General features: G+C 43.1%; 2 protein-coding genes across 13 annotated transcripts in view; one reads left to right on the top strand and one right to left on the bottom strand.

Moving 5' to 3' along the window:
• The window catches only part of LOC112640264 (cytochrome b-c1 complex subunit 2, mitochondrial), a 25645-nt gene extending 23264 nt beyond the window's left edge, over window positions 1-2381 (top strand). For 3 of the 5 annotated variants that reach the window (XM_025416236.2, XM_049111308.1, XM_049111309.1), the window contains 2 exons: window positions 640-793; window positions 2108-2381. In XM_025416236.2, the coding sequence (XP_025272021.1) occupies window positions 640-793; window positions 2108-2191 (238 nt within the window). In that variant the 3' untranslated portion in view covers window positions 2192-2381. Of the gene's footprint in view, window positions 1-639; window positions 794-2107 lie in introns of those variants that run through there. The other 2 variants (XR_007411254.1, XR_007411253.1) reach the window with 1 other exon arrangement.
• PDZD9 (PDZ domain containing 9) overlaps window positions 1-15411 on the bottom strand; it is a 23733-nt gene extending 8322 nt beyond the window's left edge. For 2 of the 8 annotated variants that reach the window (XM_025416240.3, XM_025416238.3), the window contains exons 1-6: window positions 15269-15411; window positions 13183-13362; window positions 8184-8373; window positions 2905-3616; window positions 1269-1418; window positions 626-779 (exon numbers count right to left, since the gene is read on the bottom strand). In XM_025416240.3, the coding sequence (XP_025272025.1) occupies window positions 3220-3616; window positions 8184-8373; window positions 13183-13362; window positions 15269-15299 (798 nt within the window). In that variant the 5' untranslated portion in view covers window positions 15300-15411 and the 3' untranslated portion in view covers window positions 626-779; window positions 1269-1418; window positions 2905-3219. The remainder of the gene's footprint in view (window positions 1-625; window positions 780-1268; window positions 1419-2904; window positions 3617-8183; window positions 8374-13182; window positions 13363-15268) is intronic. The other 6 variants (XM_025416244.3, XM_025416239.3, XM_025416245.3 and 3 more) reach the window with 4 other exon arrangements.

The raw sequence follows: 15411 nt of genomic DNA, 5'->3' as shown, positions 1-15411 counted from the left end.
TCTGAGAGAATTATGAATTGGATTTTTATTTCAAATTCATGCTTTGTGCTCATATTTAAGCAGCAAAGACCGTAAGACCTCTACTGTCCTTCCCCACTTGCCTTCTCAATCACGCCCCATCCTCACTGAGACAAATCTCAGTGTAGCAGTGGGCCTCGGGGAATGCAGGTAGATTGAGAATCAGCACACAATATTAATATTCTACAAGTGAACAGTGCCTTAAGACCCCACATAGATAGTCTGCTTAATAGAAATGCCTAAAATCATCACCAGAAAAGTATTATGAGGCAAGAGTTTACTTCATTAATCAAAACTTCGCATTAAAATAGTCTTTAAAGAAATAAAAATTAAAGTCTAAGTTCTAGTGTAAAATCAAAAGGCAGTCTGTTGGGTTTCCAGTATAATCTTATATTGACAGCTTTCTAAATAATCAAATAATAACATAATTGATTAACTGAAGACACAGAAGGGAGGGCTTTAGGCCTGGAAGATTTCAAATCTATTAATCTGTGTATTTATGAAAACATCTTTGAGTTCGAGAACATATTTTATTTGGTTTGAGTTTGAGAACATACTTTAAAATTTCCTTGCTCTTATAAAACTGGCTTTTGCCTTAGTTACATACCTTTTACTGAACAGGAACAAGCTGAAAGCTGCCTACCTAATGTCAGTGGAGTCTTCTGAGGGGTTCCTGGATGAAGTCGGGTCCCAGGCGCTGGTTGCTGGATCGTACACGCCGCCAGCCACGGTCCTTCAGCAGATTGATTCCGTAGCTGACGCTGATATCGTAAATGTAAGCAAATGAAAACTTATGATTTAACATCAAATAATTTGACCTAAATGATCCAATTTTGGAAGGAATGCATAAGCTCCTTTGGGCCATATATCCTACTGTTTGGTGCCTCTCTGCCTGGCTCAGAGGCGGGAGGGCTCATTACCATCACTTCCATAGATGGCTTCCTTGTCAACTCAGGGTGTGTGTCTTCCTCATTCAACTAAAAGTACCAGAGTAAACCATTTAAAATTCTTAGAGGTCAGGAAGAGTTGAATATTGGCCATTTCATGTGATTCAACCTAATAGTTGAATTTGGCGTTTTTTTCTCCTTCCCAAGAAATGAACTTTATTATGCCAGTCCTGCACCATCCAGCATCTCAAGATTTCCATTTGTCTTCTCAACCGAAGACATTCTCCTGCTATTGCTGTATTTTTTTTCACATATATAATTATGAGATTGAGTTGTTTTGAGGGCAAGGACTACGTCTTATACCTTTTTGTATTCTTTACGGTGCCTAACAAATATGTAAACTACAGAATAAATCCAAAATCAGTGGGTTTTCCCAGTTTCTTCCTATATTAAAAATGTCGACTCCTTGGGCGTTGTTAGAGGTCTCAGCCATCTTCTCATGAACAGCTCTACCTTATGTAGGGGCAGCGGGGATAGAAAAAAGAAACAGGTTATTTTAAGGTAGCAACCTTGACTTGATTTCACTTGGCCCCTAAGTTCATCATTTTCATACTCTTCCAAATGGTTCTCTTCCTCTTGTATATGATCATCATGTGAGTCCCAGCCCTGGCTGCCACTACCCCACCGTCTCCCCATGAAAAAACTGAGATAATGTAGGGGCTGCTACTTGTGGCAGTACATCCAACCTAAACAACCAGCCTCTATACTTGAAATAGTGGCATAAAGAACACAGTAACTTTTATGTTAACGGTGTATTTTTATTAACTCAAGACTATTTGCCATGGTAATACAGAACAGGAAAGTACTGCCCGGCCTGAGGCCAACTCTGCCCGCCCTATTTTGCAACATCAGTGAGATTTTCCCTTTCCCCTTTTTAATAGCTCTCCTCATATCTGGAGCACCACACTTTCTCAGTCACACATAGGAGGGAACATTCAAAGGAACAGCTAAGCTTTGTTTTCTTACAATGTCACAAATTAGAATAATGCACTGACCCTCACAAGAGCTTAGTCCAGAATTGCTAGTTCAGGATGCCCTGCCCATACACTCTTGAAATAACAGAAAAATAAGTTTGTCTACTAGATAATACATCCTCTTATCTCCATTCATTTTTCTTTTTTTTTCTTTTTTTTTATTTAAAGGCTGCAAAGAAGTTTGTTTCTGGCCGGAAGTCCATGGCAGCAAGTGGAAATTTGGGCCATACACCTTTTGTTGATGAGTTGTAATACTGAAACACATCTTTCAGGGAAGAGCTGAACGTTTTCTCAACCCAGAGCAGAAAACACATGAAAGTCAAAAATCTCTAATATAACATTTATCTTTTTTTTCCCCAATGAGATGAAATGTCTTAGAACATAAATACAGGTTTTTGTTCCCAACTGACTTAAAGTCAATAAAACATTCTGTTTAAATGTTTTTCTTGCATCTTTGCAATTGGCTAATAAAGTATTTATTATATGCTGAGATCTTTGTCTTAGATGCTATAACAGAACAGGAGTATAACAACAGAGCCCAGAAACATCAGAAACTATTAAAATCAAGATAATATTGATGGCTTTTAAAGATAAGCCATCAATAATTATCCTTTTAAAATCTATCCTTTTGGATCAGAACTATTAAGTAGTCTGGGTTTTACCCCCTTTCTGTCTTTTTCACAATATAGAGTTATTTCTGAAGAATATAAATTCCCTATTAATCATATTCTATATTCCCACTGCCTTATTTTATGTCAGTTTTATCTTCACTGTGTGACAGAGTTTTGTCTTTCTCCTTATCTTCTCCCTCTCCCTTGTCTGTTTCTATTCTGTTTCTTAGGGCTAAGGGGGAAAAATTATTACATGAACAACTAGCCAGAAAATGCATCACTTATTATAAGTAGGGCATTTGAAGTTTGCAAAACAAGAGCAACTAAATATCTAAATAAAAATGTGATACTTACCTTAAAAAGTGAAATTCTATGTTTAGACATTCTGGTCCTGTACTCTTCTGCTACATTTGTAAAAGATGAAACATTCTTCTCCAAAGGGAGTGTGTTAATGATGTGAATGATGTTGCTATTTTGAGAAAAGGCAGTGAGGCCTGTCCGACCCAAGGGAAGTGTTTGGATATCATTGAAGAAGGTCTCTGAAGGCATTACAATGCACTTGTGAAAGAAGTGGTAAGTCTGCACATATTCCTGTTAAGTATAGCAAACCTGTACATAGCAATGCACAAAAATTGGGTGTTTTCAAGATCACCAATTTACAAACTGCTCCTAAGCAACTTTCAATACAGGTTGACCCTTGCCCTTTTCAACGTGGGCATAGTCTTCCAGCCAAAATGCATCTGAGGTGGAGGAGGCTGTGGAGGAGGAGGAACTTTCATTGTCTCGCTTCACCATTGTCCAGTATGGAGAAGGGGCTCTCACTTCTTTCTTAAGATCTCTGTGAATCATCACATCACAGTTAATGTCTTTTCCTACACTAATGGTATGGTTCTTCTTTTTATATCCATGCCATTCTTTGGAGATAGACACTGGTCTCCTTGCAGACTGGTGCCCAGTGGACTGTGAATATTTATAATACTTCAGTTTTTTATCTGAAACTACATCTTCATTTTCATCACTGCTTGTGAAGGAGTCATCTTTTGACTGCTTAGTTTTCGTTGTTGTGCTAAAATGAAAAAAATAGTGAAAGAAATGGATTTTTAATTGTCTAAACATTCATTATCCCCTAACAAGATGTCTTATAAGTGGCTTTGGTTCTTAAAAGAAAGGATATAAGTTAGCTTTAGCACTTTCTGTGTTGTTGACATTTTTCTCTTTAAAGATACCTTTACATTTGTTTCCATTCCTAAGTGTAAATCAAATTCTGCCTTAAGTAACTTATTTTATATTGCTTTGTACTGACTTAAGCCAGACTACTGACCAGAATATTAGCAGGCCTTAAAGTGTAGGTTAATTTCCCTCCAGAAGGACAGGTCAACCTGGCCATCTCCTCCACAGAGCTCTCTTATGGGTTACATTGAGTCAGCAATAACAGGATATTACCCATTTCCAGAGTATTCAGAAACCAATGGGCCTCTAAGATCTTCAACACACTAGTTATTGAGAAATCTTTGAGTCTTCTTTTTTCCCCTAAGCATCATCATTTGCCTCTCTCTGGGGTTTACAAACAGATTTATACAACACCCTCTGCACCCAGATGTGTCTCATTCACTATTCCACTTCTCTGTTGCTGACCAAATGTTTTTAAAGATTTTTTATTATTTTTTTTAAAGATTTTATTTATTTATTCATAGACACAGAGAGAAAGAGGCAGAGACACAGGCAGAGGGAGAAGCAGGCTCCATGCAGGGAGCCCGATGTGGGACTCGATCCCGGGTCCCCAGGATCACACCCCAGGCTGCAGGCGGCGCCAAACCCGTGTCACCGGGGCTGCCCATATAACTTGCCCCAACTGTTGGTTTTCTTGAGAGCTCATTTGGAGGTTCCAACAGAGGAGCACAGCTAATTGTACACCCTTGATGAAAGAACAATTGTCCTCTCTGACCAAGTACACAGCTTCAGAAGGGATGCGCATGAGCAATGAGGAAGGAAGGGGACGCCTGCCTGGCAAGCCAGACCACCCTCATATCTCCAGCTACTGGCTTTCTTGATTGTTGAAACTTGGGCAGTGCATGACCTTTCTAATGCCTGCAGTTCCTGAGCCTGAACAAAGTGCTGTTTCCTGCTCCCCCTCATCCTGGTCTTTGTGATTATGGCCCTCTGGGACATCTGTCCTGCTACAGGGAAATAGGAAATCGTTTTCTTCCCCCACAATCCCCCTCACCAGCCTTTCAGACTGGCTTGCGTTATCACTAATATTCTTGCAGTTCTGACTGTTCTATTTGCTTCCAAGAATTGGAACAGGTTTTCCTAAAGCTTATCTCTTCTGGTAACAATTAGTAATTGAGTCATTTTCACTGAGAGCCACTAGTCTTAAAATGTGGATTTTCTCAGGACTAGAACAGTTTGCTTTCAAACATGCACAGGACTTCCTGAACAGCACAAGAATGGGAAAAAAAAAATCCAAGTTACTTTTTTTTCCAGACTGCAAAGAATATCCTTTGTTAACTCTGTATTAGGTAACTATAAGGAACAAGTAGTAGAGCTATGTTCTTTTTCAACTGAAGTAAGATTATAAAGCCACAAGCCAGCAGAGGTCAGAGTTGGTTGGAAACAGTTTATATACCACTAGGCCTGTCCAGATTATTATGTGCAATATTCTCCAATGTTCACAGTGCCATTTGCTTCTGAAAAAGGTCATACCAGCTTTGTGTAATAAGCCTTCTCTTTCCCTTTTTGCTCCTTCCCTGCCCCATCCCTATAAATTACCAAAGTGCCTTAGATATAAAATGCTTTGTTTAATTAAGGGAGTCAGAAAGTGTTTGGTATTGGTCCTAAGTCTGTGGGCTTTAGCCTCATTCTTGAGTTGTGCTATTCTGTTTCTTCTTTGCTTTTGATTGGTCAGTCTGCCGTTCTTAGATTTTAGTATTTTGAATCTCAGACTCTGAACAACTGCTAAGAAACATTCATTCTATAAACAAATGATTAACAACTCAGGCCTGAGAGCTGCACTCTCCAGCACAGGGTCCTCCAGCTGTGCTGCTGAATTTAAATGGTTAAACTTGAATAAAATTTAAAATTCCTCAGTTGCAATTCCTCACATTACAGGTGCTTGGGAGTGGCTACCACATGCGACAGATCAAATAGAGAACATTGACACCATCACAGTTCTTTTTGAACATTGCTGTTCTAGAGACAGGCCTAGCCGCACTTAGCCCTGTGACCTCTGTCAAGTTTACATGCACCTCTCTTGGCTTTGGTTTTCCTATCTATAATCAGGATAATAAAAAGCATTAGCCTGAGGATTAAGTGGTATAATGCTTGGAAGCAGGGTCTACCACATTGTAAGCAATGTTATCATTAATAATTTTTAGCTAAATCATGAGTGGTTTGGTTATTGGGGGAAAACCTTGTCCCCAGTCTGTGCCTGTTCTAAGGGGACAGCTCTAGCCCACTATCACCATGTAGGGATGCAAGCCCATCTTCTGATTTTTCGGGAGAAACCAGAGAAGCAGATTCTTTCCGTGAAATCTTAGATGTGTAAATTTGGCAACTAATTCAAATATTTTTCATTTTAAAACGTTTGAAATATACAGAACAATATATAAATAGTTTAATGAAAAAATATATAAACACTTTGGTAGCCACATCCCCAGGTTGAGAAATAAGAACATTGGCCCCTGGAAAAGCCCCCACGGATCTGCCTTTCTCTATACAAGTCACTGCTATTCTGGCTTTTTAAAATGCTCTGGGAGACTAGCAAAGTACATCTGTTGGCCATATCAGCCCCTTGGACCACAAGTTGGAATATCTGAAGTAACATCTATGCAATGTGGGCCATTTTTTTTTTTTTTAGTCCTTAGTAAAGTCCCTAGCCAGATTTCCTTGAGCCCATCCCAATAACCAAAGATACACAGCTGTAGTGACTAGTGCTCAGAAATCCTGTCAAATTATTAAGGACCACTCTTGGCATCAGAGCACCGAACTCATCATTAAAGGAAAATGATCTCATATTCAAGAGAACTTCCTCACACATCTCATCCTCAGAAGAGTCTCTGGTACACCTGAGCTCCAGATAAATATGCTCTCAAGTGATTAGCCTGAGCTTCAAATCCAGATTTTTTCATTCATTCTGAATAAGGGAAACCATGTGAAAGTCCTGTGGCAAATTTAGCATAACCACACACTTAGTCCTTGCCTTACAGTCTACTTTCTCCCAGGGCAACATAGTAAACAATGGATTATACAGATTACTTCACTGAAATTAGGATAAATGCTGTGAAGGAGATACACAGGTTACTTTGAAAGCATATGATGGGTGGACCAGACAGTGTTTTAACACTAATTTAGGAAAGCCTCTTGGATAAAACATTTTAATCAGGAACACGTCAATCAGATTTGCATTGTAAAAGAATTGTTCTGTGTAGAGAATGAAGAGAGGACAGGAGTAGATGGTAGAAACCAAATGGTGGCCCTGACTGGGGTGATGGTAGTGGCCAGAGAGATAATGGACAAATGTGAGAGACAACTAGAAGGTAAAATGACAAGTCTTTGTGATTATTTTGGGTGGAAACAAGGGAGATGGAGAAATCTAGCACAATCCTAAATTTCTGACTTGTTCAACAAGGCAAATGCTCCTCCAGTAAGATAGGACCACTGGGAGATCAGCAGTGAGCTGGCTTTGATTTTTTGGCATAATGAGTGTGAGGGATTTGTGTTGCACCCAAATGGAGCTATCAAGTGGAAGATGAAGGGTTTAAGTGTACAAGGTTTGAAGATCATACAAACTGAAAATCACTCATTTGGAGAGTGATAGAAACCACAGGCCTCAGTGAGGGATCGCCCAGAAGATTGAGAGAAGGGAGCCAAAGATTCAGCCCTGGGGAACTCCAAGGCAGAAGCCTTGGGAAAATGGTGTTTCAACAGGAGGGGGGTGGTGGGAGTTGTACAGTGTCAAATGCTGCTCGGGAGCCAAGTACAATGAAGACTTGAGAAGGATCCACTGGAATCAGGAATATGAGGGCTATGAGTGGCCCTGCTAAGAGGCCTACACAGAGGTGGTGGGGGGCAGAGCACCTGGGAAATCATCTGGGGAAATGGCCCACGTCTGCTACAGTTCTTTCCACATGTCTGAAGTCAAACAAACAGGACTATGTCTTCCTGTCCTAGGGGGGCAGGAAGAGGGCAGCCAAGTCAAGGTGGGGCTTGTGAAGGTGGCAGAAGCCTAAAAAAGGCTTACATGTTAGTTATCGAGAAGACTCTAGCTAGAAAAAAGTTGAATGTGTGGGAGACAAATGAAGGAGTGGGATTCACAGCAGGTGTTTAAAGCTGACTCTGGACAAGGGGACACATTGCAGGTAGATTTTGGAGGCAGAGCTCCTCCCCTGAATGGTTCTCTTTTTTTATAGCTCCAGGTTCAAGGCTCTCACTTTCATTAATCTGCCTCACATTAGGTCCTGTAGAGTGTACTTTTCCAGAGGGATTTAGAACCCACCAAATTATTGTGCTGGTTTCACCTATCCCTTCTCCCCTGGGCCAACTGATCATTCTCACATGAAACCAAGACCCACCCAGTGCTTCACAGACCCCGGGGTACTAGCATAACAAAAGATTTCCTAAGATAAACTACTTACCGTGTTACTGGGAATTTGGTCTCAGGGATTAAATCATAGATTTCTTTCCATTCTGGGGGTATGTCGATAAAATATCGGTAAATCTTGATTTGTAGCACTGTGCCTATGGTGATGTGTTGCAAAAGTTTTAAAAATTCTCGAAGAGTATATCCTAACACATTGGCATGGCCAACACTAATCAGAACATCACCTAAAGAGGGAGAAAATTATCAGTAAAATTAAGATAATGGGTCAGTTGGTTCATACCACTTTTGGCTTTACTGTGAATTGTTTCATCTTAAGGCTTCATATTGTTGGTTCATTATGAACCCAAACCAGGCTTCAGCCTTTATTTAATAAAAATGATCAGGACACCTGGGTGGCTCAGTGGTTGAGCATCTGCCTTCGGCTCAGGCCATGATCAAGTCCCACATCGGGCTCCCTACATGAAGCCTGCTTCTCCCTCTGCCTATGTCTCTGCCTCTCTGTGTGTCTCACGAATAAATAAATAAAATCTTTAAAAAAAAAAAAAAAGTCATCTCAGTGACATGGGTGTCCTTTGCATAATGGAGAATGCACGCAAGATGTTTCTTAATAACAGTGTAACGGTAAATATTATATCATGTTTTTAATGAATTTCTTTGGTCCTTGGTGTGACAGAGGCTAAAAAACATTTATAACCAGGGCACCTGGGTAGCTCAGTGCTTGAGCATCTGCCTTCGGCTCAGGGCAGGATCCTGGGGTCCTGGGACCGAGTCCTGTGTCAGGCTCCCAGCAGGGATCCTGCTTCTCCCTCTGCCTATGTTTCTGCCTCTCTCTGTGTGTCTCTCATGAATAAATAAATAGAATCTTTAAAAAAAAATTATAATCTGAACCATCCTTTAAGATTCTAAAAATGTGTTTGTTTCAGGTAAAATGAATAGCTATCAAAGAAAAAAAAACACACTAAGCGAATAAATGACCTAGTTTTTATTCTACCTGCCTGGCAATTTCCAGTGTCCTCCTCTGGTATTAAGATTCAAGACTTTGATTTTAATTTTCTATCTTGCACAGTATTAGTTGAGCAAATAATTCTGCATGAAAAACACTGGACATTCAGCATGCTTTAATTAAGCTTACGAAAAAATAATAATAATAATTAAGCTTAGGATGCCTACACAGAGAGTATGTTGGTTAAAGGGATTTGACAGCTAGGGGGCCCAGTCTGGGGCATTACTGGACCTGGAGAGAAGTGTGATGGTCAAGTATGGAGCTTCTGAAACCCCTGCAAGTGTGATGGAAACCACACCTTGACGGCAAGCCCCTGGACCCCCAAAGTGGATGATACTCATTTGTGCCCACCTCCCTACCGCCAGCAGGCACAGCAGGGACATGTAAAGAGATCCAGCCACTGGACACTCCCACCTGGGTCCCTGAACCCCAAGCAGGCAAGGCGATGAAGAGGGATGACAGGAGCAACCCGGCTTCCAGGGGTGGTTATGCGTGGTCCTTTGTTCTCATCATTTTCCAAGCCTGGTTCTCCAGCCTTTCTAGCAGTTCTGTCAGACTGAGTGTTCTAAATTCAGTGCCTTAATAAAAACTGTTTTCTATTGCTGGCACCAAATAATCCTGACTACAAGGACGTGCAGCAAGAGAGGAAGGAATACAAAGAAACTACTTTTTAAGGGCTCACATTGGGTAAAGTCTTAGCTAGATCTCACTAGAACTAACAGCCTGCCAAATGGTGATGGAGGCTTTACAGCTAACACTGGATGAAGGGACTCCAATGAAGTCCCAAAGGGCGTGTTCATCTCTCTGCTCCAGGGAAGCCAGGGCCCCCTCAAACACCCCCATTCCAAGAGAGCTGAAGCCTAACCTCCAAGGAGAAAAGAGGATGAAGTACCTTCTCTGATACCACACCCCACTGTGGTGTAGTTGAGAATTATGCTAATCTCAGAGGAAGCATCCAGGGAATGCCAAGGACAAACTCCCATAGTGCTAGATCCTATCAGAAACTTCAGTTTCAAAGTAGTAAAGAAAATGAATACTTAGAAGAGTGGAGAAAACCTGCTTGGGTCTTAGAAAGTAAGAGGGTAGTAAAACCAGCCAAGTATCTGCAGCTAACTTCAAAATGAAACCAGCTTCTCCCAGCTACCTGCGGAGTGTGCAGTCTGAAATAGCTGTTCATCCTATGGAGGTTAATTACAATGGCAAAAAAAAAAAAAAACACAACCAACAACAACAAAAACCCCTCACTGGATGAGCTTACGTGCCTAATGTTAAAAGGGGTGTTTATAGCTAAAAGCTATGGTTTGGCATTCTGCTTAATTACGTTGTTAAAGGGTGTTTTTTTTATCAAGAGGGCAGAAAATAAACAGCTTCATTCCCTGACCATCCTGGCTGTAAACCAAACATGTCATTGTATGAATGTGATTACTCCGGCAATAGATATTAACATTGCCCTTCATAAAGAAATGCCAATCTGCTATTTATGAACACCAACCTCATTACACTTTATTTTTCCTCTTTTAATGGGCTTTAGGAACTACATTATTACAAACATTGTCTCCATTACCTATATTAAATCAAATTTGTGGAAGCCAATCCACTACCAAAAAATAGATTTTGTTTCTTCTTCATCTCTCCCGATGAGGCTGTGAGTTCCATAAGCTCCCTGTGGTTAGAGACCATATCTGTTTGGCTCACCTGTATACCTCTGTGCCTCGCAGGACCCCTGCACACTGTAGGCATTCAGGAAACACTTACTGAATGTGGCCAGTGCGCGACCTGTGTTTGCCTTCAAAGCTATAATTTCTTAAGATTCTAGGTGTCAGAGTCTGTTTTTTTTTTAAAGATTTATTTATTCATGAGAGACCCAGACAGAGAGGCAGAGACATAGGCAGAGGGAGAAGCAGGCTCCCTTTGGGGAGCCTGATGTAGGACTCGATCCCAGGACCCCGGGATCACAACCTGAGCCCAAGGCAGATGCTCAACTGACTGTGAGACACCCAGGCGCCCCCCAGGGGCTGTTTAAAGCCATACTGGGCAAAAGGAATTTAAAGTTTAGCTAGAATACACTAACACTAAACTAGGAAATCAAGTTGAAACCCTATTTTGAAACACCAGAAAAGAAAAATGTGAAGCACCTGAATAACAAATAATGGGAACGGGAGGTCATAGGGTCAAAGAAATGGCAGGCTTGTGGGACTGTCACCTCTGAAATTCTCCATCAATGTCAAAAGCACTGAATTCGGGTCTTTGAAACCAAGCCCCTGAAGAGAAGTGATTGACCTATCCTGAAGAGATTTGGGACTCTGGACTCTCTCTGGTACTGAAATTTTACTTCCAGTCAGGGGCCATGGACTTGAGTCCCAGCTCTGTGTGTCAACCCTGTTCCTTCATCTCTCTAACCCTCTGGCTCAGTTTACTTCCCTTCCAGGAGTGGTGCAAAGATTGAATGAGATCATAGGTGCGGAAACTCCTTGCACAATGGCTGCGACAAATACTTATTATTTGTTTATTAAGCAGACATAGCAACTGTGCAAGCACTGTAGGTTAAGTCCTGGCTTTAAAAGACGAATTAAAGACTGCCTCTGACCTCACAGAGCCCATGACCGCACCATGAGGTCCTGCCTGCTTCTTGTGCGTAAATACACTCTCCTGTCTCAGTCCAGCCAGTGTGCGCTCTGGCTATCAACTAGCATCTGTCGCCTGACCCCAGAAAAGCTGAGGAGAACAAGCAGAAAAGCTGACACAACCTCTCCTGGACTTTTTTTGGTCTGGAAAGTCCAGAACTCTCTTTCTGGCACTTCGTGCCCCGGCACCAGGTAGTGACATTTGGAGAAAAATGTTTTGGATTTTAAGGTGAGGTAAACTTTCATAATGGCATCATTTAATTATTTTCATCTTTAATCCACTGCTTCTAACCTGACCTGCACTTAGAATCACCGGAGGGGCTTTGAAACCATCCCTGGCCCCGGATCAATTGGATCAGAACCTCTGGGGAGATGGGCATTAAGCATCTCAGTTTTATAAACTCCCAGATGATTCTAATAGGTAACAAGAGTTACAAACCAGCGGCTTAATCCACTGGGGCTCCTGTACCACAATCATTTTTTATTTAAAAAAAAAAAAAAAAGACACAAGTCTGGAAACTCGAACAGCCTCAGAGAAATGATTGCCAGTATTCCCAGAGAACTGTAGTTTTCAAAGCACTTTCATAAAGATTATCTCTCCAAATCCTTGTCCCCTCTGATGAAGGTGGTATTATCCTAAATTAGAGATTTAGGATACACCTGGAAGATTACATGACTTTGCCCAAGGTCACAGAACTACAAAGTGGCAGAGCCTGGGCATGAATTCAGGCCCAACTGAAACTGGATGGTTCTTCCCTCTTAGCACCCTTCCAGCCCATTGCGTCTCCCTGACTTGCTAAACTGGAGCAGACACCAGAAAACATGTCTTACGCTGAATGGAAAATTCATCAACGACAAGAGAAACAGAGAGGTATGGATAAAGCCCTTGGGCTCCGAAGTCTAACAGAGAGGGTCCAGCCCCTGATCCCTGGTGTGACCATGGGCAAGTTATTAATACCTAATTCGTTATCTATAAGGTGGTTTACTGCAGAACCTAGCTCAGGGATTGTCAGGAGGGTCTGAATAATTCTGAATTAATGCATCTGAATGGTAACAATGAACGATACTGCCTTTGAAAGAAGGGTTTCTCCACAGAGAGCCTCAAACTCTGGAGCGCCACTGTGCCTCTGCATGTGGGGTGAACCTGGGCAAGAATTCAATCGCGCTGAGCCTCAGTTTTGTTCCCCGTGAAAGGGGGATGATAAAGGCTCCTACCTAGAGACTTCTTGTAAGCATTCAATGAATAAAAACGCACAACAGCAAGAGCCAATGAAGTGATAGCAACTGGCTGGCCCACAGAAATCGGCTGCCAAACAACATCAGCATCACTGTTACGGTTATATGGAAACCTGTTAACTGGAGCCTCCTCAAAGGCAGAGGAGGGAGGCAGGGGAGACCACAGTCACCTGGCTTGAGTTTTCCATCCCTGGCCGCAGCCCCCTTCCTGATGAGGTGGGTGATCTGGAGGTAGGGTCCATGTTGGATGATGATCAGGCCCAGGCCCAGGTTCCCAACGGTGAGTTTGGTCTGCTGAGTTTTGCTCAAGTTGTGTACAGATGACTTGACCTTGAAGTCGATTTGTTTGTCTAATAAAAAAGAGGGAGACATTTCATTCCAGTCACTTAGACGACAGCATGACAGTTACCACGGGGATCCTAAAGCCAGACGCCTGGGGCTGTTCCTCAACCTCTCTATTCCTCAGTCTCCCCATCAGTAAAGTGAAGACAACACGTGTCTAGCTTGCAGGCTTGTTGGGAGTGTAAACGAGACCACTCAAGGGCTTTGCACAGCGCCTAGCACCTGCCGAGTGCTTAATCACTGTCCGTTATCAATTGTCCACTTGATGATTTTTTTTTGAAGGAGGCAGTGTGCTAGGAAAGAGCAGTTTCTTGCCCTATGGATCTTCCAGCTTCGTGGAAGAGACAGAAAGGCATCAGTCATGTAAATGTATGTTGAGTAACCAACTGTAACACATGCTAGGAAGTACAGAGAGCTCTGAGGGGAGCTGACACAAGGACCAGGTATCCGGTAGGGAAGGTAGTCAAATTTGAATTGAGGTCCAAAAGACCAACAGGAAATGTTTAGACAAAGGAGGGTGGGAGGGATCACATGGGATCAAGGCTCTGGGACAAGAAAGAACATAGAGACTTGTGGTGGAGGCATTAGGAGCAAAGGCAGAGCCAACCTGGGCTGCTTCATTGGCTTACCTCACTGGAAAAGCTTAGGAGCAATTTGAGCAGGACACAGTAAGATTTGCATTTTCTTAAAACCAAACCAAAACAAAAACCCACCCTCTGGCTTCTGTGTAGAGCATGGATTGTGGGGTCCAGTGTGGAAGTGGGAAATCAGTGTTGCTGTAATCACCCAAGCATGCCATGGCAATGACGGAGGAAATAGTAGGAAAAGATCATTTGGCAGGAAAATCTGGGACAATGGGTGGTGGTGGAGGGGTGTCAAAACATGTTTTCTACAGAACCAATTGTCACAAGGAAAGTTTCAAGGACTGTGGGGTGGTGTAAAACAAGTTATTTTCCCAAGAGGAAGCTTCTCAGAAGACTCATTTTCAGAACACAGGAAACTTCTGGGGGACATTCATTTTCAGCACACCTTTCCTTAAGGCCAAGTGACAAACTGCTACTTGGCGAGAACCTTCGCCAAATCCACCTGAAGGTGGTGCTCTGAGGGCCCCTGGAGTCCTCCCCCACTGCTGAGGGAGGGGTCCCCCAGTCCCCACCCCCAGGTGTGGAGGTCTGGGGAGGGTTCATGGCTCTTCCCTCTAGGCAAGCGTTCTTGCTCATCTTCAACCTCACTCTCCCCCAAACCACAGAGCCTCTCTAGAAAATAAAGGAACCCCATATAAAGAAGGTACCACCTTTGGAGACTTGACGGGATTATAGGAGCGATTTGGAGCGGTCATACCCTCTCCAGCCTGGCCTTCCTGAACATGCCGAGAAGTGGCCTCCCAGGCAGGGTCGGAGTTCCAACCTCAGCTTGCAAGTTAAATAAATGTGCATGGGATAAACCAACCTGGGAAGCCCAGTCTCAGAAGACGCCGGGGCTAAGGCTGAAAGAAGGCAGGCTCAAAAGCCTCTGAGGATTTCACTTTTATGACATTCTCCGTGCAAAGGGCCAGACTGCGGGAAGCAGATGGGCACCGGGGTCAGGCTCTGAAGTGCGGGCCGGCGGCAAAGGGGCAGCGCAGTCATTGGGGGGTTGGGGAACGGGGTCGGGGGTGGGGGGGTGGGGAATCGTTCCACATCTTGATCGTGCCATGATGGTGGCTGTTTAACGTGGGTATTCGTTTGTCAAAACTCGAAGCTATACTAAGAATGGGGAGGGGGCTCTTACTGTATGTAAAGTAGTATGTAAAGTGAACAGATGATGGAGAGCGGCCGCCTCCCAGGCCAAGCGTGTGATGTGCCCATTTTACAGGCGAGGCAAAGTGATGGAGCCTTTGTCCCAGGGCGGCCCCCTCTGCCCACGGCCCGTTACCTTTCCAGCTCTTGTTGGCGGCCTTCTTCATGGCCCCAGGGGGGCAGGCCGCTCAGGGGGGCCTCCCGGAGCCGAAGCTGGAGTGGATCCAACTCCCAACTGTTTCGAACCTGCGAGGCGCCGGCGCACTGCGGGCCCGGGCT

Source organism: Canis lupus, chromosome 6 (genome assembly GCF_003254725.2).
Source record: "Canis lupus dingo isolate Sandy chromosome 6, ASM325472v2, whole genome shotgun sequence".
In the NCBI taxonomy this organism is placed as follows: domain Eukaryota; kingdom Metazoa; phylum Chordata; class Mammalia; order Carnivora; family Canidae; genus Canis; species Canis lupus.
Note: the sequence above shows the minus strand (reverse complement) of the source record. Positions and strands in the feature narration are given on the sequence as shown.